The 23605-nt window shown below is 37.9% G+C and overlaps 1 protein-coding gene across 2 annotated transcripts in view; it reads left to right on the forward strand.

Annotated features, from left to right (window-relative positions):
* The first annotated feature begins 1042 nt into the window (after nucleotides 1-1042).
* Nucleotides 1043-23605, forward strand: part of PRKD3 (protein kinase D3) — an 85935-nt gene continuing 63372 nt past the window's right edge. For both annotated transcript variants that reach the window (XR_008289586.1, XM_027033554.2), the window contains exons 1-2: nucleotides 1043-1199; nucleotides 8272-9231. Coding sequence is in view for 1 of the 2 variants with exons in the window: in XM_027033554.2 (XP_026889355.1) it covers nucleotides 8944-9231 (288 nt within the window). In the remaining variant the exon portion in view is untranslated. The remainder of the gene's footprint in view (nucleotides 1200-8271; nucleotides 9232-23605) is intronic.

The raw sequence follows: 23605 nt of genomic DNA on the forward strand, positions 1-23605 counted from the left end.
GAATTATACACAAGCTTACTTGTCCCATCTTTAATATAATTTTTTTTTAAAATTCCCATTTCTTAAGTTTAAATACAGGGACATCGATTAAGATTGACAACTTAGTATAAAAAGAAAGGACCCACTTAACTTTCTTTTCTTTCTATTCTCAAAAGCTGCTTGGGAGCGTCGCCTGAGGATGGATAGATTGTTGACAGTAGCCCATCTAACTTGTTACAAGATATTTTACTTAAGTATTTTTGAGACAAAATCTTGAGAGAAGGAGAACTAGGTCCTTTCTGGGACAACTGTCGGCTGCTCAGGGTTTTCTCTCACATTAAAGTTGTAATTTACCACATAGTGTATTTTCCTTCTAGATCCTCATCCCGACAACCACCCCTCCCTCTGCCCCTCCCCAGGCATTGTCACTCTCTTTCCCCTGGGCGTGGAAGCCGAGGTTTGTGATGCTTGACTGCACTTCACTTTGATGGTAGGGGACCCCGTGGAGTTCCATGATGGACAGAGAGGAAACACAAAACACATGGAAAGTAGCCACTTCGATTTACTCTGTTTAGATGGAAGGCTCTTGATGTTTCTGCCTCCGGGGCGGGATGTCCGGGGCCCCGGCGCCAGGCGGCCACCTGGAAGGCAGGCCCGAGGGAGGGAAAGGCGGGGAGCTGGGAGAAGAGCTCTCAGGGGGGTAGCTGCTCTCTGCTGTGGACCTCTTGCAAGCCTCCCGTCCAAGTTGCCACCTCTTGGTTCCTTGCCCCCGTCGCCTCCGTCAGAGCGGACGACAAAAGAGCAAGAGGCAATGATGGGTATCAAGCGCCGTGTGTAACTGGTTCAAATACCCGGTGGCGCCCCGCTGCCGCGCGCCCACGGAGGCACAGGGACCACCGAGCGCGCAGGGCCAGCCCGAAAGGACCCAGCGCTCGCGCTGCCCCTGCACCGCGCGCAGGCATAGCGTGACTGACATCCCCGCGCGGAAACTACAGCTCCCGGCAGGCCCCGCGCCGGCCGCGCGCCCCCGCCCCGCACGCCCCCGCCCCCCGCCCCCGGGCCTCAGGACGGGACAGGGAGGAGGGCGGGAGGGAGAGGGAGGAAGGGGCGCCAGCGGCGGGCGGGATCGTGCGAGGCGCGTGAAGCCTCGCTGGCGCCTCGTCCTGGTCCCAGACGCTGGCGGCCGTGGAGTTTCTCACGACCGGCGGAGCTCTCCCTCTGTAAGTCGTCGCCTCGGGGAGCGCGGATCAGATACCGAAAAAGTTAGCGCCGCGGCGGCCGCCGCTTTGTTCTCGCGGCCCGTCGGGTGAGGCGGCGGCGGCCCCTCCCCCACCCGCACGCGGCGGCGTCGGGACTCCGGGCCCCGCGCGGGGCTGGGCGGCGACCGCCCGGGGCCGGGCGGGAAGTTGGCGGAGCGCTGGGCGGGAGGCGCGGGCGGGGTTGGGGGGGGGGGGCGCCGCGGCGGGCCGGGGGCGCCGGCGCGGCCGCCAGATGGGGCCAAGTTCCGGCGTGGGCGCGGAGGCCAACTTGGGTTCGCGCTCCGCGGGCGACCACCGCGCGTGCGGCCGCCTCGGGAGCGGTCTGTTTCGGGGTCCCTCCAGCTGGCTTCCGACGCCAGACCCGCGACAGTCAAGCTGCCGAATTTGGGATGAGCCTTTTTTTCTTTTTCATTTCATCACTTGGAGTTGCAGCCGTCTCAGAGCGGGGAGTAAATGGTGCTTAGAGCATGGGAGCCCCCACCCCAGTTTCCTGACTGTGCTTAGTTTTGCAAGTTGCAGCCTTGCTCGGAGTTGTTCTTAACCCCGGGAGGTTTTTCTTGAGATGAAACGCTGAGGAGTGCGACTGTTTCTTTGAGCAGCAACCATAACCGCGTACTACTCGATTGCCTGTTGGATATTTTATTTGAAGTCATCGCAGGCAGAAGCATAGGCCTTGCCGACTGCAGGCACGAATATAAATTCCAGGGACAGGCGTAAAACCTGCAGACTTTTCCATACACAGATTGATGGCTTGGACATAACTGTCTCTTCGACCACACCCATCCCCACAGGAAATAAGATATCGGTGTCATCTTTGATTAGGAAGAATAAGTTCCACCCTGAACTACAATTTTGTACTACCCAGCCTTCATAAGCTGTAGCCGCAAATGAAACAAAAAGTTTTCAAATGCCTTAATCTGTACCCTAGAAAATGCTACATTGTGTTACTCTTACAACTGCTTCTACTTAGTACTTAACGCTGCAGTTCTTTCCTACGTTTTTAGCGACTATGATTTTGCTTAGATCAAGCTTACTTACTTACCAACTTCTCATGCCTCGAAGGCTGGGAATACCTCTGGATTTGCTGCCGAAGACGTCCGTGTAAAGTACCCCGATCTAGGTCTAGACTAGTTTAATTTTATCAAGGAACCTTTTCTTCCTCCCCTGTTAGGATCTGAATTGAGAGCAAGCATGAAAATTCAGCTAAAAAAGAAGTTACAAGTTTAGTAAAAGTATTTTAAACATGTCACTTAAAGCCTTCACCTTACGTTTTGCTTTTTAGCAGTTAATATACATGTGGTAGACCTGATCAGATGAGTTTGGAGTATTTGACAAGCCAGTTTCCATACAATAATTTGGTGGATAGCATTTCACTTTTTAGGATGATTCACATTCAAGATATCTGGAGTAATTTTTTAAGCATCTCAGATAGTAGTGACTCTTAGATATACAGATTTTATAAGCTTTCAGTGTCATCAGACGACCTCTTTAAAAGAGAAATTTCTCTTGTGGGTTGTTTTTAATTTAACACTGGCATATGCAAAAAAAAAGGCTTTAATAAATCAAGTGTTGGGACAGTAAATTTAAAAAATTAAATTAGAATTGAAAAAACCTCATAGAGAAAAAACGAAATGATCATTTAAATGCACTTTTAAGGGACATTTTCTCATTTAAAAACAGACATTTTAAAGGTGATGAAAATATTACCATATTGAAGTGAATTGCTCATTTTTAAAAGAAATTACTCTTACAGGCCTGGGTATATGAGGAAATTATTTGCCAGTACAGATTTTAACTTGATTTAATAATCATTTTTATGGTTCACAATTTTCTGTTAGTACTTTGAGTCTCTGATTATGTAATTTAAATTGAACTTTTATGTGCCCTCTTTGGAGCAGTTGTCCTGTTCGTCAAAAAATTTGAGATGATACACTTAGGAAATGTTTTTGTTTTAATTTCATTGCAGAAAAGTTTTCTCCACTTGTGTGGTTAGTTTACAGTGACATTGTGTGAGAAATTGCTCATTGGCTGTTAGCCAGTCAGATTTCTCAGATACCACTGGGGCGAAGAGAGGCGATGAAGGCCCATCAAGCCCAGCATAGATTCCTACAGCGTTGCCAGATTGGCAGTCTGTAATCTTATTACCGGATAAACTTTTCAGTGGCTGAGCAGAGAGCAGACATAGTATGCTCTCTGTCCTCTCTCTGAGAGTAGAAGGACTGAGATTCAAATGTCACTGATCCAGATAAACAGAATTTTAGCCGCAACAATTTAGTTGAATGCTGATCTCTTAGGAAAAGTATTATATTAACCTAAGGTAATAGTTTTTGAAATTGTATTTGCCGCAAACTGATTTTAAAAAACCAAAAAGTTATTTGACTTTAATGCGATATACAGTATAAAAGCAACACTAGGATTATTAAGCCAGATCAAGCCTGTTATCAAGGCAAAATGACCTCAGGACACTGGTCAGTATTGCACTGAAAAAGGGCACATGCTTTTTACGTGCTAAAAGAATACGTCTACATATTAACAGGAGGGAAAAAAAATAGCATTCCTAGCACACAAAACTAAATTGAACAAGGACAACCCATTACTAGTAGGAGTCATGGTAAATAATTACGCTGTTCTGAATAAGAAAAGCATTTTACCTCTTTAGCCCTGATTACAAAAAGGACACTGGCTACACTAAATAATGAGCTTCCTTTTGAAGTACTGTATGTAAGAATTGGATTTGTTTTGTCTTCCTGGAATCCTCCCTTCTCTGCTTCCCTGACTCCTACTTATCCTTTAGGTCTTAGCTTAAGCACTACTTCCTTAAAGTCACCTTGCCTGAGACCCCAGTTAAAATTAGGTCCTTTTGGTATACTCGGTCATTTCACTTTTCATAATTTGTAGTTCCCTTGCTGTTTATGTGAATGGTGTTTGTTTAATGTGTGTGCCCCACATCACACTGTAAGCTCCAGAAGGAACAGTAGCCATATCTGTATCGGTTACTGCTATATAAGCACAGCGACTGTAGTAACAGTCTGGCAAATAATAGGCACTCAGTAAATATTTGTTGAATGAAAATGCTGTTGTTAGAGCTTGTAATTAGAGGCTTTGCCAAGATATGAGATACGTGCATGCAGGGGGGAGGTAAGGGAGTGGGAGAGAAAGGTAGATCAACTTGTGATGTTACTACGAAGTCATAGGCTTTGTTTTACCTTGTCTGTAGTAATATGGCAGATTGGGCTCACGATTCCTTTCATAGTTCATCTTTTGATTCCATTCCGCAGTGGTGATGGATCCTGTAAGCTCATTTGAATGGGATATGTGACAAATTAACTCCCCCCCAAAGAATATTTGAGATGTTCCAAGTAAACGTATTAGAAATGCTTGCTAATCCATAGCTGTTAGAAATAAAGATATCTAATTGATACATAGCTTATAAATTAGTAATTGTCTTTTGTCTCTGTTTTCTAATTGAAACATAAAGACAAAGTAAATTACAGTTCTTGGATTTTTTTGATGTTTAGTGTTAATATTTTGAATCCTACGTCTTGCATCTTACAGAGAAAATCAGGGTTCCATAAAATAAAAGGAGAGAGAAAACAGTTGGGATGAATGGGCAGAAGCTTAAAGACAGCTCACTTAGTTTCTTCTATTTGTTTTCATGCTGAAACTGTAAAAAATATTTTTATACAAAACTATAGCATTTATATAGTTTATTAACAGTTAGCAATAGTTCTGATAAATTGGTTGATTGTATTACTAGACAGTTATAATAAAATGGAAATTTAGTGGGAAGACATCCATTGAAAGTAAATTATTATTGAACACAGCAGTATCTTGTATTTTGAAGTATTTGACCTGAATACAGTATTATTCGTAGATATTTTGCTACCTTTTTCATGACAGTTGTTCAGCTTTTGAAACTACTTGTAAGTGACTGACTACTTCAGGAGAAAACCTGGTGGGTAGTTAGGCTGTTGGAGGTGGAATGCAACAGAAAGAACACGGGCTTTGGAGCCTGGCAAACTTTTGTTTGAATCCCAGTTCCATCTCACATTAGCTGTGTAGTTGTGAGCAAGCAACTATAAACTTTGGTTCCTTTTCAGTAAAACAGAGTGGAACAAATCTAGAGTGGTCTTGAGAATGTAATGAAGTATCATATATCAATTGCAGCGGTTAGCATAAAGTAGGACCTTCCTTCTTAATTTCCTCATGGAATCACTGTAAAAATCGTTAAAACTTAACTGAGCACTGGACTGTAAGCCGGGTACTGTTGAAAGTACTTTACATGCAGTAGCTCCGTGCTCTTGATCTCCTGTGAGGTAAGCAAGTAGTGCGGTTATCTTCATTTTACTTCTCTGCAGTGATACTGAATAAAGCCGATTATTCTCTTAACACCTTTTCAAATGTTTGAACACCATTATTCTGTTTGGCTTTGTTAAGCATGTATTTGTCACATGACATTGTTTTCACCTTTATCTAGATGCGTGCTGTTACTACTATTTTTTAATCAATATGGCTCTTAAAAATGTGGACTGTAGAAATGAATACAGGGGTAAGGTAGGCTGACTGGCAACAGAGTTTACAGGTTGGTGCCCATGTGTTCTCAGTGTCCTGGGGGGTTAGATTTGCATTAGTTCTTTTAGTTACAGATTAGCAGCTCTCATTAAACTCTTAGGTGGCTAACTCCCCTTCTGAATACCTTCTAAATCAGCACTTCTGCATTTCTTCTCCATTAACTTTTTGAAACCAAACGTAAAGCTTTACACTCACTGTTGTTACATTTCACTTTAATTTTAGTGTATTTCTCCCGGATCGTACACTCTGAGGATTTTATAAGCATGTTTTCTGTGCCTTTATGTTATGAATAATCAAAAACAATACAGGGCCGAGGACAGAGTTCTGAGGCACTCCCCTAAAGACTTCTTTCATCTAGGCTGATCTAGAGTAGTGAATTTACCCAACTACACTAACATCCAACTCACACTCAAACAACATATTTGCAAAAATAGTGTGAAAAACCATCTTGAATACTGTTTTGGCCAGAATACACTTTTTTCTCCCTGGCTTTGCTAATTGTGTGATCTTGGGCAAGTACTTTAATTTCTAAGCGTGTTTTTTCAACTATAAAATGGGTTGTTGCAGAGGATTAAATGAGGTAATGCATATAAAGTGCTTAGACAGTGTCTGGCAGATAGTTGGAGCTCAATGACTATAAGTTATTATTTTTTTCCCTTGCATCTGAGAAGTCTAGTAATCCTTCTTTTCCAAGATGTAAATGCAGTTGATTTGGCATTATTTGTTCTGTTTTAATTCATGCTGACATCTAGTGATTATTATATTCTTTTCTAAATATTCAGAAACCATTTCCTTTCATAATCTATTCTCAGATTTGACTAAAAATTAAGTTTATATGTCTGTGATTTCTGAAATCTACTTCCCTACTCCTCCAGCTCCAAAATTCGAAGCAACCCTGACCCATCTCCAGGCCCTGATTATTTTTTTCTGAGCTCTTTCTCTAAGATTTTAGGAGTCAGCTTTGTGATTACACTTGCTAATTGCTTTTGCAGTGTGGAATGAATTGCATCTGGAACCCAAGACTTACTACATAAAGTTGTTTTAGTCTCTCTCATTCACCAGGCTGGGGTTTCGGTTCTCATTGCCCTTCTACAACTTTAGTTTAAAAACTGAGAGAAGATCAGCAAAATACAAGTTGAGCAATTCTGCCTTCTGTACGTGCTCAACCTTAACAACATCCTCTCTGAGCAGTGATTCTCTCAGTTCCTTGTTCTCTTTGAAAAATAGTATGTTATTTTATGGAGATAGCACTTAGTAAGAAAGTATGAAACTTGGGTCCTGATTCCCACTCTGCCTCTTAATTACCTGCGTGATGCTGGGCACGTTGCTTTATCTGCTTGTGCTTCTATTTTCTCATCTGCAAAAGTCATATTTGTCTCCAAAGAGGTGTGCACGAGGTAAAGTATGTAAAGCATTTATGAGATGTTAAGTGCTGTACTGTATAAAGTGGGTTAATATTTATTTGAATGTAGCTATAAAAGCTTTTGTTATCTTTAAGTAATTTTTTCTAAGCCTTAGTTTTCCCTGAGCTTTCTAATTCCTGATAACTACATCTGTATGTTTTTGCTCTTCTGTTGTGTTCATCCTGATTTATTTAGCCCCATTAACTACTCTCCAGAGAGTCATTCTGCAACCACATTGGATGCTTCACTCTTTTTCATCATTGGAATTGTTTACGGTTATATATGGAAAATTTAGAAAGATCTCTTGTGAGCCATTTCACTTAGGCCATGGGGGTCATGCCTTTTGTTTTGTTTTTGAAATGTCCTGTTGTAAACTGTGATACATATATAACTGAGTCCAGTGCTGTCTCTCTTTTTACTTATAGAAACCCTTTACGATAAGGTCACTTTCTCCTATGTTCCTGTCTTAAGTATGTTGTTCACATTATAACTGTGCATAGTATGTCCCCTTCTGCTTTCTTGGCCTTACGGAAGAAATCTGTCAAAAAGCAAGTCAGCAATCATATTTTGGTAGAATTAGACTTTTAATATAAAAAAGAATACTCTTAACATGTCTTTATTAGGACAGTGTTCTACTTCTTCGGTATGGCTGAGTGGTATGTGCTTTATTTCAATGACCATATCAGTTTTAACCTTCTTTTAGTCCCTTCTGTTTTTCTCTGTTTTTCTCTGTTTTTTTCTTAACTCAGTTGTGTATTATGGAATAAAAGTGTTTGATCTTCAGATTTTGGGTGTTAGTGAGGGGTGCCATGGGCTTGGTGGTGGTGGTGGTAGTGGTGAGCAGAAGGCTCTCCCTAAAATTATATCTACAGTAAAAAAAAAAAAAAAAAGACTCTGATAACTAGACCTCCAGAACGACTACCCGTTAGGATTTATTGGTGAATTGTAAACATGCAACCAAAACTTCTCATTTAAAAAAATTAAAGGGATTCTTGGCATTCTGAAAATAATGTCAAATGAGTATAAAATATTAAGAGTGTTTTTAAAATTCCTTCCAGGCTGACTACATTTCAGAAAACATCAGCTCTTCTCAGCGGACCAATTCTTCAAGTGAAATATACCTGTACTGTTTTAAAAAGCTTTGTGCTTCATCATGGAAAAATTTACCCCCCCCAAAAATGAAAATGAAGACATTTGAGAAGGTGATTTAAGGTGTGGATATTTGAGAAAGTATCCCATCAAATCATTGAACCTAAGGATAAGGATTAAATAGATTAATCCTAAACACTTCTCTTTTAAACCAGGAGGATTTCATCTTAACAGAAAAACAACTTTTATTCAATATGTATTTTCTGAAATTAAAAGAGAGAGACAAAAGTAGACTTAAAAGAAAATAGATGAAGATGGTTAGTAAATAAGGAGTGTCAACTCTTTTCTGATGAGGATAATTCAGTGATGTTAAATCCTTTCCAAATCCCTGGTTGTGGTCCTGAAGACAAGACTGTTTTTTGATGGGACATCTGATACTAGGGGAAGTGGGACCTTCTGTGTATTCAGCTCACAGTTGTAGAAGATGCAGTCATTGGCATGAGTGGCTTAAAAGAGGAAATACAGCAGTTTTCAATTAAATCCAAAAGTACAGTCATTTTTTTACTCCTGTGATTGTAAAAGCCTCTTCATAACCACTGAAAAAGAATTGACAACTATTTTAAAAGATTAAAGAAAGGCAGATGTCTGCAAACAATTCCCCTCCATCAGCCCAGAAGTCTGTATTACCTGCAACTCTTCCTGCTGTGCTTCCCACTCCTTCTCCGTGTTCAAGTCCTAAAACAGGACTCTCTGCCCGGCTCTCTAATGGAAGCTTCAGTGCACCATCACTCACCAACTCCAGAGGCTCAGAGCATACAATTTCATTTCTGCTGCAAATTGGCCTTACACGGGAGAGTGTTACTATTGAAGCCCAGGAACTATCTTTATCTGCTGTCAAGGATCTTGTGTGCTCCATTGTTTATCAAAAGGTACTGTGCATACTATTTATGTCCATACTTTTTCTAATTAACGTTGTTCCTAATGCTTTTCTATAAATTATACATGCAACAATGAGTTAACACGTGAGTCAATTGATTATGTCCTAATTTTGATCATTTTGGGAAAAGTGCTAATAGGCTAGAAGCCTAAGGTCTGAAATTTCAGGTCCTAACAACTGGAGCCTATATCCTAACTTTAAAATACTGCCTATTCAATTTTCCTTTTTAAGAGCATGAAAATCCATATAAAATCAAGAGAACTTAAGAAATCTCCTTTGTTTTTAGAGAAAAGAGGAGTTAGAGGGTGCAAGCCACCCAGATGGCTTCCCTAAAGGATAAGACCCAGCTGTGGCTGAGTCCCAGGTGCATACGTGTTCTTCCTAGGTGCGCTGTATTCCGCCCTCTTTTTTATACTCTCTTCTTTCCCTTTTGGTCTTAGTTTCACCTAAACTGCCATCTGATATGAGAAGACCACTCTCTCTTACTTAAAAAATAGGTAAATGAGTTTTGAATATATGACAATACATAAAAATTTGAAATTGAGGGTAGTTTTTGTTTCCTCTCTACCTGTCTCCTGTCCTGTACTATACCATTTTTGTTTTTGAGAGAGAGAGAGAGAGCGCGCGCAAGCAAGCATGCGAGCGCTAATGGGAGAAGAGGCGGAAGCAGAGGGAGAAGGAGAGAGAGAACCTCAAGCAGGCTCCATGCCCAGATCCAAGCCCGACACAGGGCTGGATCTCACAAGTGTGAGATTGTGATCTCAGCTGAAACCAAGAGTCAGACGCTTAACCAACTGAGCCACCCAGGCACCCCTATACTATACTATTTTTTAAGGAACCTTAGCTAAATGTCTTTAATAATCTTGATTTGGTGGATAAGCAGGGACGTTCTCTATTTTATCATGAAACTGTATATTTACATAGTGTGAATTGGGTACATTTTATTTTTGATGGACTGAGCATATGGTTCAAACAAATTAGTATATTTTTTATTTTAAAAATCATTGCACAAGATTAATATATTTGGGTTCATGCTCTTTATCATCCTGTTTTTGTTTTAATTTCTTTAAAAATTAAAAAAAAAATTTAATGTTTATTTTTGAGAGAGACAAAGCACAAATGGGGGAGGAGCAGAGAGAGAGAGAGAGAGAGCAAGCCGGACATGGGCTTGAACTCACGAACCATGAGATCATGACCTGAGCTGAAGTCGGATGCTTAACTGACTGAGCCACCCGGGTGCCCCCCAAAGTATTTTTTTTTTTAATGTTTGTTTATTTTTGAGACAGAGACAGAGCATGAATGGGGGAGGGGCAGAGAGAGAGGAAGACACAGAATCGGAAGCAGGCTCCAGGCTCTGAGCCATCAGCCCAGAGCCCAACGCAGGGCTCGAACTCACGAACCATGAGATCGTGACCTGAGCTGAAGTCGGACACCCAACCGACTGAGCCACCCAGGCGCCCCCCAAAGTATTTTTTTAATGTTTATTTATTTTGAGAGAGAGAGAGAGAGAGAGAGAGACCAAGCATGAGTGGGGGAGGGGCAGACAGAGAGGGAAGCAAGCTCCAGGCTCTGAGCTGTCAGCACAGAGCCCGATGCGGGGCTCAAACCCATGAACCTGAGCCAAGATCATGACCTGAGCTGAAGTTGGACACTCAACCAATGGAGCCACCCAGGCACCCGCCCCTGTTTTTCTTTTAATTTCTTATCTTTGTTTGTTATTATATTCTGATGTAGATGCATTTAATAGTCTAAAACGTGATGTGGTTTGTAAAAATAATCTGTGCCTGTGTGTCAACAATAACTTGTCTGTTGAAATGTGGCCTAAAGATTCACTTTCCTTTTGTAGATCTGTAGAACCATCTGCGTGCCTTTAAGTATTTTTGCTTTTATTTTCCCTTTCATTAAATGTTACAGAGGTTTTTCACAAATACTTTTGCGACAAGGTTTTTAATTTAAAGGTAAGCTTTTAAGTTAACTATAGTTTGTAACTTTAATGTTTCCTTTTTATTTGAGTGCATAGAAATTCTAAAAAATGTTTGTTTATTTTGTGAGAGTGTGCCAACAGGGGATGGGGAGAGAGAGAGAGAGAGAGGGAGGGAGGGAGGGAGAAAGAAAGAGAACCCCACACAGGCTCCACACTCAGTGCAGAGTCCGACACAGGGCTCCATCACACAACCCTGGGATCATGACCCAAGTCGAAATTAAGAGTTGGACACTTAACCAACTGAGCCACCCAGGCACCCCAAACCTATAGAAATTTATAACCAATGTTTTGGCAGAGTCTGTATTTATTGTTTTCAATCTTCTAAAATTTCACTTTGTTCTTACATTTATACAGAGGCATGCTGATTTCCTACAGGATTATTTTAGAATTCATGTTACTTCTTCTTTAATATAGATGTGAGAAGTGGGTCAATGGGTTAAACTCTTAGAAAACTTGATTAAAAATCATAATCCATGAAAAATTACAGTGATACCAAGGAAGTAAACAGGATAGAGCCGAAGGAAAAAAAAGATAACTTAGGGTGAACTTTATATAGAATTATTGATTCTAGAAATATTATAGTGAACTGAATTTGAATCAATATTATAGTGATATGGGGATGTATCTGGCAAAAATATGTAGCATATATAGGGCATAAATATACTACACATTTCTAAGAGTTTTGAGCTTGAAACTAGGTCAGCTGTATTGCTTATTTACTGTTTAACTTTGCACAAGTGGTTTGACTTCTCTGGATTACAATTTCCAAATCTATCAATGACTGAGTTGGGATGATTTCTAGTGTGTAATTGCAGTGGTGAGATTATGAAACATTTAATCAAAATTGGGTCTTCACTGCTAGAGACAGTTAAAGGAAAAAGGAGTTTTAAGGGATGACCTACTCCAGACCCTAACCAGAGAAAAATCTTAAGGCAACCAGCTCAGATTCTGAGATTTTATAGAGACATTTCATGGATCCCTAACTCATTTGGAGGATGGAAAAATCATGTCAGAAGTTCTTTTGTTTTTTCCTTCCCTCTTGGGTACTTGCTCATTAGTCATCCATTTTCATTACCTACATCTCTACAGCTCCAGGTTAGCTGCCAGGGCTCTGAGGGTCACATACCTGCTTTTCTTATATCTATTCTTAGTAAATGCATTTACCTGAACCTTTTAAAAGATGGGGTACTGGTTAAATTTTAGGTTGGGAAGATTAACCATATATCCCTTCTCTCAAAAAGCTTACAGTCTACTGAAGGAAACAGAGTAAAACATGAAAAGTAGAAAGTGAGGTTAAGGTAGAGAGTGCTCTTCTCAGGTTAATAAAGGATATGGAAGACTTCATACAGAAAGTAGCATTTTATTTGACATTTAAAGAATGAGCAAGATTTCAATAATATAGGAGGTGAGGAATACATTCCAGGTAAAAGAATTAAGATGATTGAAGATACAGAAGGGGACAAGAGGAAGATTATAATAACATTTATTGAGTGCCTATTCTATGTTGGGAGCTTTATACACATTTTCTAGTTAATTCTCACAATAGTTTGTGGTGCATCTCAAATTTTAATGTATATGCCAGTTATCTAGTGATTCTTCTAAAATGTAGGTTTTGAATCAGTAGGTTTGGGGTGGGTCTAAGCATTTGTAATATGGTCTTAGGGGAGGTTGATGCTCCTTCCCAAGGACCTCACTGAGTGGGAAGAGTGTGGGTGATATAATTGCTGTTGAATAAAAGAGGAACTGAATTTCAGAGACATTTAATTACTTGCTGAAAGTTGGAATTCAAACACAGGTCTTTTTTAAACTCCAAAACCTGTATACTCTTTTCAGTGCACCACACTGCCTTCTTCATGCAAAGGAAATTTTTGCACTTGATTCCTGTAAGAGCAGAGATTTAACTAAGGTCTGCATGCAGCAAAGCAACATGATCAGATTTGTGTTTGGGAAAGCTTAAATGTGTAACTCAGTGTGACATAAAATAAGGAGATCAGGTAAGAAGCCACTGTAATGAATATCTGAACTGAGATGATGTGGGAAGTGAATATATTTGAAGAGTGTTGGGCAAGTAGTGTTGGTAAAACTTGACAGCCTATTGAAGAAGACGGGAGCGCGGGTGGCTGGATGGGTGGTGATGCTGGTAACCAAGGTAGAAAATTCAGAAAGAAAAGTAAGGTTTTTCTGGGGGGAGAGAATAGGACTGATTTTTATCAAACTTTAATAAGATAGAGTTCCCGTGTTCTAGAAATTTTTAAGGATTTGGGCCCTAGTGTTCTGCTGTGACTCTTGAAATGGAATCATTATTCCTTGAGAAGAACCTTCCCAACTTTCTTTCTGTAGAGAAACCAACAAGGCGGAAAAGTGATGAAAAGAGCTCTTACTTTGAAGGACCAGAGGAAAGGCCTCTAAAAGTTAGTGAAGTAAGCCTGGAGGGCAGTCCTCCTTTTGAATTAGTAGAGGAGGACTGCCTGAGATACGATTTCATGTTAACGATATTTTAGATTTTTTTAAATAATATATTTAATCTAGTCATAATACCAAATGTGTATTCCATCTATTTTACATTTTTGCCATCCAGTGTTAACAGTATATTAGTAATAATTGACCTCAGATATAAGGAATAGGAATTTGGCCTCAGGTACAAGAATGGAGTTTATTAATTTGTAAGGCTTTTTAAAGTACCCCTGCAGTGATCCAAAGTGTAGTTTGTGGGAATCTATAAAAGTTTTTGCAGCTATTAAAAAAGGAAACATTTTGTGTGGACATGGTTGGGGGAGGGAGAGATCTGCAAAGTATATAGGACATATAGATAACATAAGTGTAGAACAGGGCATGCTGTGCTATCATTTTGTACTACACACACTTATACATATGTACATGTATATATGATCGCTTGATTGCTTTTTGATTACCTTGGAAGGAGAGAGAGATTTCTTCCAGGAGGGGACTGGTGACTGGGAAACAAGAGTGAAATGGAGATTTACTTTTCATTGTATACCCTTGTGTACCTTTTAGATTTTGTGTCTTCTGCATGTATTCCATATTCAGAAATAATATTTCAATATTTTTTTCAAATAATAGCACAGTGATCTAAACGGAATGACCATTACATTTTTAAATTAATTTATTGGCTAAGATTGGATTTTATATTGCTTTATTTTCTAGTACCTCTCAGGCATTAAATAGAAGTATGCCATATATATAGTTTTTTTTCCCTTTAATAGCTATTTTAATAAGGTGTTTACTTTTTTAAAAATCAGACGTAATATATATAATTTACCTGTAATAAAATCCATTGATGGAGTTTTAACAATTGTAGGAAGTTTGTGCAACTATCACCCATTCAAGATATAGAGCATCTTCATTACCCCCTAAGTTCCCTCTTGCACTTTTGCAGTCTCCTTTCCTCGTCTTGGTCCTGGGCTACCACTGTACTACACTCTGTTACTATAGTTTGACTTTTTCTAGATTTTCATATAAATGAAGTCATATAGTGTGTAGTCTATTGTTCTGCTGTCTTTCACATACCTCAGTGTTCTTTGTTTTTAATTCATCCATGCTGTTACGTCGGTAGTTCTTTTTTGTTGCTGAGTACTGTTCCATTGTGTGCATATACCATAATTTGTTTATTCATCAGTTGATTGATACTAGAGTTGTTTCCAATTTGGGGGAATTTTGAATAAAGTTGCTATTAACATTCTCATACAAATCTTGATTGTAGATATGTGTTTTCATTTCCTTGGGGTAAATATGCGGGTGTATAATGGCCATATCCTTGCCAGCACTTGGTATTTCCAGTCTTTTTAATTTAACCATTCTGGTTGATGTGTAATGATATCTCCTTGTGACTTTGATTTGCATTTCCCTAATGACTAACGAGATTGGTTATCTGTGCATGGGTTTATTCACTTATTTTCTTTGGTTAAATTCCACACAGATTGTTTATGTTATTGAAGTATAAAAGTTTTTTAACATCTTAGATACAAGTTCTTATCAGATATGAAATGCACATACTTTCTTCCAGTCTGTGGCAGCTTTTCATTTTTTTCTCTCTCTCTTTTTAATCTAAGTAATAGTGTAAATAATCATCATTTTAAAGGCTTCAGTTATATTGATGCATAGTAGTTTACAACCAGTTTCTTATTTTAGTTGTTTATGTTGCTTCTCATTTTTTCCAGTTTTATGGAGATATAATTGATATATTTGTATTAGTTTTTTAAAAATGTTTATTTATTTATTTTGAGAGAGAGAATGTGAGCATGAGCAGGGGAGGAGCGGGGAGAGAGAGAGAGAGGGAGAGAGAGAGAGTGAGAGAGAGAGAGAGAGAGACAGACACAGTCCTAAGCAAGCTATGCACTGTCATTGCTGAGCCCAAGATGGGGCTCAGTCTCATGAACCATGAGATCATGACCTGAGCTGCAATCAAGAGTTGGACGCTTAACCTACCAAGCCACCCAGGCATCCCTAAATTTGGATTAGTTTAAGGTATACAACATAATGGTTTGATATATGTATATTTTGCAAAATGATGACCACAATAAACTTAGATAACATACATCACCTTACATAGTTAAATTTTTTTCTTGTGATGAGAATTTCTAAGGTCTGTTCTCTTAGCAGCTTTTAGGTATACAATAAAGAATGGTTAACTATAGGGGCACTTGGGTGGCTCAGTCGGTTGAGTGTCCAACTTCAGCTCAGGTCACGATCTTATGATCCATGAGTTCGAGCCCCACGTCAGGCTCTGTGCTGACAGCTTGGAGCCTGGAGCCTGCTTCGGATTCTGTGTCTCTTCTGCACCTCCCCTGCTCACACTCTGTCTCCCTCTTAAAAATAAATAACCATTCTTTTTTTTTTTAATTAAAAAAAAAATGTTTAGCTATAGTCACTGTGCTGTACATTACATTGCCAGAACTTATTTATCTTATAACTGGAAGTTTGTACCCTTTGACCACCTTCACTCATTTTCCCCACCTCCTGTCTTCTGCCTCTGGTAACCACCAATCTGCTCTCTGTTTCTGTGAGTTAAGTTACATGAGACTCCATATAGGTGAGATCACATGGTAGTTGTCTTTCTCTGCTTGACTTATTTCATTTAGCATAAAGCCCTCAAGGTCCATCCATGCTGTGGCAAATGGTAGGATTTCCTTATTTTATGGCTGACTAATATTCCATTGTATATATACCACAACTTCCTTATTCATTCATCCATGGATGGACATTTAGGTTGTTTCCATGTCTTAGCTATTATAATGATGCATTGACATGGAGTGCAGATTATTTAAGGTAGTGTTTTAATTTTCTTCAGATATATGCCCAGAAATGGAGTTGGTGTGTCATATGGTAGTTCTATTTTTAATTTTTCAAGGAATGTCCATACTGTTTTCCATAGTGGCTGCACAAATTTAGATTCCCACCAGCAGTGCACAGGGGTTCCCTTTTCTCCACATTCTCACCAACACTTGTTATCTCTTGTTGATGATAGCCATAAAGTGATATCTCCTTGTGGTTTGAATTTGCATTTTCCTGATGGTTAGTGATAATGAGGACCTTTTCATGTACCTGTTGGCCACTTGTATGTTTTCTTTGGGAGAATGTCTATTCAGTTCTTCTGACCATTTTTAAATTGGATTGTTTGTTCTTGTTGTTTTGCCATTGAGTTATATGAGTTCTTTATATATTTTGGGTGTTAAACCCTTATCAGATATATGATTTGCAAATACTTTTTCCCCCTTCTGTAGGTTGCCTTTTCATTTTGTCAATGGTTTCCTTTGCTGAGAAGAAGGTTTTTAATTTGATGTAGCCCTTGTTTATTTTTGCTTTGGTTGCCTTTGCTTTTGGTGTCAAATCTAAAAATCATTGCCAAGAATGATGTCAAGGAGCTTATCCCCAATTTTTTCTTCTAGGAGTTTTATGGTTTCAGGTCCATTTTGAGTTGATTTTTGTGTATGGTGTAAAGTAGGGGTTCAGTTTCATTCTTTTGCATGTGTCTGTCCCAGTTCTACCAGCACTATTTGTTTAATTATTTAGATCGCACAAGTGTGGAAGGGGGCAGAGGGAGAGAAAGAGAATTTTAAGCAGGCTCCATGGTGGTCTAACATGATCTGTCCTAGAGAATGTTCCATGTTTGCTTGAGAAGAATATGTATTCTGCTGCTTTTAGATGGAATGTTCTGTAAATGCCTGTTAAGTGTCTGATCTAATGTGTAGTTTAACTCCAGTGTTCCCTTTTGATTTTCTGTCTGGATGATCTGTCCATTGTTGAAAGTAGGGTATTAAAGTCCCTGGTTATTATTGCATAGCTGTCTATTTCTTCTTTTGGGTCTATTAATATTAACTTTATAGATTTTATGTATTTAGGTGCCTCTATGTTTGGTGCATAAATATTTACAAATATTATATCCACTTGAAGGATTGACTGCTTTATCATTATATAATGATCGTTGTCTCTTTACAGTCTTTGGCTTAAAGTCTATTTTGTCTGATCTAAATTAGTTTGTATACTTTTCATTATAATACACTATATATACTCTTTTCATTCTCTTAACAGTATCATCTGGAGAGCCAAAATTTCTAATTTTGATGAAGTACAATTAATTTTTTCCTTTGTAGATAGTGTTTTTGTTTCACATCTAACACGTATTTGCCTAAATGAAGATAACAGATTTTTTTTGTCCCATGTTTTCTTCGGGAAGTTTCATAGTTTTAGCTTTTCCTTTATGTTTATGATATGTATGTTAGTTCTTGGGGCTACCACAGCTTCATGACTTAACAGAAATTTTTCTGACAGTTCTTGAGGCTGGCTGTCTATAATTAAGGTATCAGTAGGGTTTGTTCCTTCTGAGGGCTACAAGAATCTGTTTCATGCCTCTCTTTCAGCTTCTAACGGTCTCAGGCATTCTTTGGTTTGTAGATGGTATTCTCGTGTCTTCATATTGTCTTCCTTCTATAAATATTTGTGTTTATAAATGTCACCTTTTTATAAGGACACAGTCATATGGGATTAGGGCTCAGCTTAATGACCTCATCCTAACTTGATCATCTGTGTATAAAAACCCTATTTCCAAAGATTACATTCCCAGGTACTGGGGGTTAGGACTTAGCATCTTTTGGAGGAACACTGTTTAACTCATTACAATCCACTTCAAAACAAAAATTTGTATATGGTGTGAAATAAAGGTTGAGCTTCATTTCTTTGCATCAGACATCAAATTTTTCCAGGACCATTTGTTGAAAAGACTTCTTCCCTCATTGAATTACTTTAGTACCTTTATCGTAAATCAGTTGACCACATATGTTTTGGTCTATTTCTGAACATTGTTTTGCTTTATTGACCTACATGTGTACCCTTAAACTAATTTCACATTGTCTTGAATTCAGTTTTATAAAGACATGAAATCAGGTGCATTAAGTCCTCCAACTTTGTTCTTCTTTTTCAAAATGATTTTTACCAATCTGTATCCTTTGCATTTCCATTGTAATAAAATCAGTTTGACAATTTCTACCAAAAATGTCTATTGAAATTATGTACATCATTTTTTGTCTGTGTTTCATATTTTTGATACAATTATAAATGGAGTTCTAAAAAATCTGTCTGATTTTTCATTTTATTATATAGAAACACTATGATTTTTGTACAATGTTATTGTGTCCTGCAACCTTGCTAAACTCATTTATCACTTCTAGTAACTTTAAAAAATTCTGTACAGTTCTGTACATAGATGATCTTGTCTTTTGTAAGTAAAGATAGTTATATGCCTTGTCTGCCAATATTTCTTTTTCTTGTTTTGTAATGGAGGCTAAGCCTGTATTGTACTATATTGCATAGAAGTGATAAGAATGGACATTTGTACCTTGTTATCAGTCTTAAAAGGAAAAGCATTTGGTCTTTGACCATTAAATTTGATGTAATTTTTTAGATGTTCTTCATCAAGTTGAGGAAATCCCTGTCTGTACATAGTAGACTGAGATTTACTATCTTGAATGATTGTAAATTATATACTTTTTCTGTGTCTATGTATTTTTATCTTTTAGTCTGTTAATATGATGAAGTATGTTGGCTTATACTTTTTTTTTCCATTCCTTTATTTTTTATTTTTTTTTTTAATTTATTTTTTTAACTTTTTTATTAAAAAATTTTTTTTTAATGTTTATTTATTTTTGACAGAGAGAGAGACAGAGCATGAGCAGGGGAGGGGCAGAGAGAGAGAGGGAGACACAGAATCGGAAGTAGGCCCCAGGCCCTGAGCTGTCAGCACAGAGCCCAACGTGGGGCTCGAACCGACAGACTGTGAGATCATGACCTGGGCCGAAGTTGGACAGTCAACTGACTGAGCCACCCAAGCGCCACAACTTTATTTTTTATTTTTTAAAATTTACGTCCAAATTAGTTAGTATATAGTGAAGCAATGATTTCAGTAGATTCCTTAGTGCTGCTTACCCATTTAGCCCATCCCCCCTCCCACAACCCCTCCAGTAATCCTGTTTGTTCTCCATATTTATGAGTCTCTTTTATTTTGTCCCCCTCCCTGTTTTTATATTATTTTTGTTTCCCTTCCCTTATGTTCATTGGTTTTGTCTCAAAGTCCTCATATGAGTGAAGTCATATGATTTTTATCTTTCTCTGATTGACTAATTTCACTTAGCATAATACCCTCCAGTTCCATCCACATAGTTGCAAATGGAAAGATTTCATTCTTTTTGATTGCCAAGTAATACTCCATGGTATATATATACCACATTTTCTTTATCCATTCATCCATCGATGGGCATTTGGGCTCTTTCCATACTTTGGCTATTGTTGATAGTGCTGCTATAAACATGGGGGTGCTGGTGTCCCTTCGCAACAGCACATCTGTGTCCCTTGGATATATGCCTAGTAGTGCAATTGCTGGGTCGTAGGGTAGTTCTATTTTTAGTTTTTTGAGAAACCTCCTTACTGTTTTCCAGAGTGGCTGCACCAGCTTGCATTCTCACCAACAATGCAGAAGAGATCCTCTTTCTCTGCATCCTTGCCAACATCTGTTGTTGCCTGAGTTGTTAATGTTAGCTATTCTGACAGTTGGTATCTCATTGTGGTTTTGATTTGTATTTCCCAGATGATGAGTGATGTTGAGCATTTTTTCATGTGTTGGTTGGCCACCAGGATGTCTTCTTTGGAGAAGCGTCTATTCATGTCTTTTGCCCATTTCTTCACTAGATTATTTGATTTTTGGGTGTTGAATTTGATAAGTTCTTTGTAGATTTTGGATACTAACCCTTTATCTGATATGTCATTTGCAAATATCTTCTTCCATTCTGTTGGTTGCCTTTCAGTTTTGCTGACTGTTTCCTTCGCTGTGCAGAAGCATTTTATTTTGATGAGGTCCCAGTAGTTCATTTTTGTTTTTGTTTCCCTTCCCTCAGGAGATGTGTTTAGTGAGAAATTGCTGCGGGCAAGATCAAAGAGGTTTTTGCCTGCTTTCTCCTCAAGGATTTTGATGGCTTCCTGTCTTACATTGAGGTCTTTCGTCCACTTGGAGTTTATTTTTGTGTATGGTGTGAGAAAGTGGTCCATGTTCATTCTTCTGCATGTCGCTGTCCGGTTTTCCCAGCACCACTTGCTGAAGAGACTGTCTTGATTCCATTGGATATTCTTTCCTGCTTTGTCAAAGATTAGTTGCCCATACGTTTGTGGGTCCATGTCTGGGTTCTCTATTCTGTTCCATTGATCTGAGTGTTCTTGTGCCAGTACCATACTGTCTTGATGATTACAGCTTTGTAGTATAGCTTGAAGTCTGGGATTGTGATGCTTCCTGCTTTGGTTTTCTTTTTCAAGATTGCTTTGGCTATTCGGGGTCTTTTCTGGTTCCATACACATTTTAGGATTATTTGTTCTAGCTCTGTGAAGAATGCTGGTGTTACTTTGATAGGGATCGCGTTGACTATGTAGGTTGCTTTGGGTAGTATTGACATTTTAACAATATTTGTTCTTCCTATCCAGGAGCATGGACTCTTTTTCCATTTCTTTGTGTCTTCTTCAATTTCTTTCATCAGCTTTCTATAGTTTTCAGTGTATAGATTTTTCACTTCTTTGGTTAGATTTATTCCTAGGTATTTTATGGTTTTTGGTGTGGCTTATACTTTGAATGTTACCACCCTTGCATTCCTGGGCATCATATATTCCTTTTTATGCTTTCCTTGATTCAATATATCTCTGTTTTCTTAATATTTTTCTAAGATAATGGGAAATGTATTGGCCTATATTTTTTCCTTCTATTATCTTTGTGTGGTTTTGGTATCAAGGTAATGTTGGCCTCACAAAATGAGTTTGGAGGTATTTTCTTCCTGTCTTCTGAATAAGTTTGTATAAAATTGATATTATTTCTTCCTTAAATATTTGATAGAATTCACCAATGAAGCCCACTGTGCCTGGAATTTTTTTATGAGAACATTTTTAAATCGCTTTCTATTTCTTTAATGAACATAGAGCTGTTCAGGTTATTTATTTCTTTGTGAGTGCAGTTTTTATTTTGTGTCTTTAAAGGAAAATTTTCATTTCATCTAAGTTGGCAAATCTATCGCCAAAAATTGTGCTTTATGTTGTTTTATTATCCTTTAAAGTGATTTTCTTTATTGTCTGTTTTCTATTTTTTTAATTTTCTTTTTTTCTATCTTCTTTATGCATAACTTTATTTTTTCAGTTTCTTAAGGTGGAACGTCGGATCATTGATTTGAGTCTTGTCTTTTCTGATATGTGTCTAGCTCTGTAAGTTTTCCTCTAATCACTACTTTAGCTGTATGCCACAAACTTTGATATGTTGTATTTTCATCTACATTTTGTTTAAATTATTTCCTAATTACTTTTGTGATTTCATCTGCAGTCCAAGGATTGTTTAATTTGGAAGCATTTGAAAGTTTTCCAGATATTTTTCTGTTATATTGATTTCTAGTTTTATTTCAATTTTGGTCCAAGAATATACTTTAATTTCAATCTGTTTAATTTGAGGGTTTTGTTTTGTTTTTTATAGTGTAAGATTCTGTCTTACACTACATTCTGAATGTTACATATGCAAGTTTTTTTTTTTTAAGTGGAGTTTTCTATAAAAGTTAGGTTAAGTTGGTTGATAGTGTTTTCTGTATCTTTATGGATTTCTTTTCATTCTATTATTTATTGAAAAAGGAGTATTGAAATCTTTGTAATTTTAGATTTGCCTATTAGTCCTTTCAGTTTCAATTAATTTTTGTTTTATTTTTGAGACTATTATTTACAGACACATTTAGGATTTTTACAGCCTTTGACATATTGATTTATTTTTCAGTGTAACTTTTCTTCTTTATTTTTGGTAACGTACTTTGTTCTGAAGTCATCTTTGTGTGATATTAATATAACCATTCCTACTTTTTCAAAAAAATTATTGTTTGCATTGTGGTGTGTTTTTACCACATTTATGTTTTTGCTTATAACCTCTCATATGTGAAATGGGGTTTTTTTTATAGACTACATATGCTTGGGTCATTCTTTTTGAATTCAGTGTGACAACTCTGCTTTTTAAAGGTTTAGACCATTTATATTTAATATGATGTTTAGTATAGATGCATTTAAACATACTGTTTTCTGTTTGTCCCTTCTGGTCTTGGGTCATTTTCTCTCTTCTTTGGAATTGAGTATTTTCTGTAATCCCTTTTTATCTCTCCTATACCCTTCAAAAAGTTTTTTCGGCAATTGCTCTAGTGCCAGGGTCAGTAGACTACATCTGTGGGCCAAATCTGACCTACCTCCTCTTTTTGTGAGTAGAGTTTTATTGGGACATAGCAGGTTCATTCATTTGTATCTTGCCTGTGGCTGCTTGTATGCTACAGTAGCAAAATTAAGTAGCTCTGACGGAGACCATGTGGTATACCAAGCCTAAAATATTAGCATCTGCTTTCTACAGAAAATTTTTGCCAACCCTTCCTCTAGTTTATGTGCATCTTTAACTCATCAGAGATGTCTTCAAACAGTATCGTACTACTCTGCGTATGATGTAATATATACTTTAGAATAGTATATTTCTATTTTCTTTCTGTTGTCACTTGTACTACTGTTGTCATACATTTTATTTCTGTAGACAGTTGATTCTCATTATTTGTGATAGTTATGTTCTATAAAATGACCTCAAACATTGACTTAGTGAATGCTGAACAACTGCTCCTAGGGGAAATACAGGGTTAGATTCCTGTGAGCATCTCGTCAGAAAACTTTTGTTAACTAGTAAATACGTAACCTTGTTTTATGCACGTACTTAAAAGACATTTAAAGACATTTATGCATGTACTTAAAAGACATTTAAAGACACCGTACTTAATATATATTGTTGATACGTTGATATTGCTCTCATGGCCAACAGTACTGTAACTCATGC

The sequence above is a fragment of the Acinonyx jubatus genome, chromosome A3 (assembly GCF_027475565.1).
Source record: "Acinonyx jubatus isolate Ajub_Pintada_27869175 chromosome A3, VMU_Ajub_asm_v1.0, whole genome shotgun sequence".
Lineage (NCBI taxonomy): Eukaryota > Metazoa > Chordata > Mammalia > Carnivora > Felidae > Acinonyx > Acinonyx jubatus.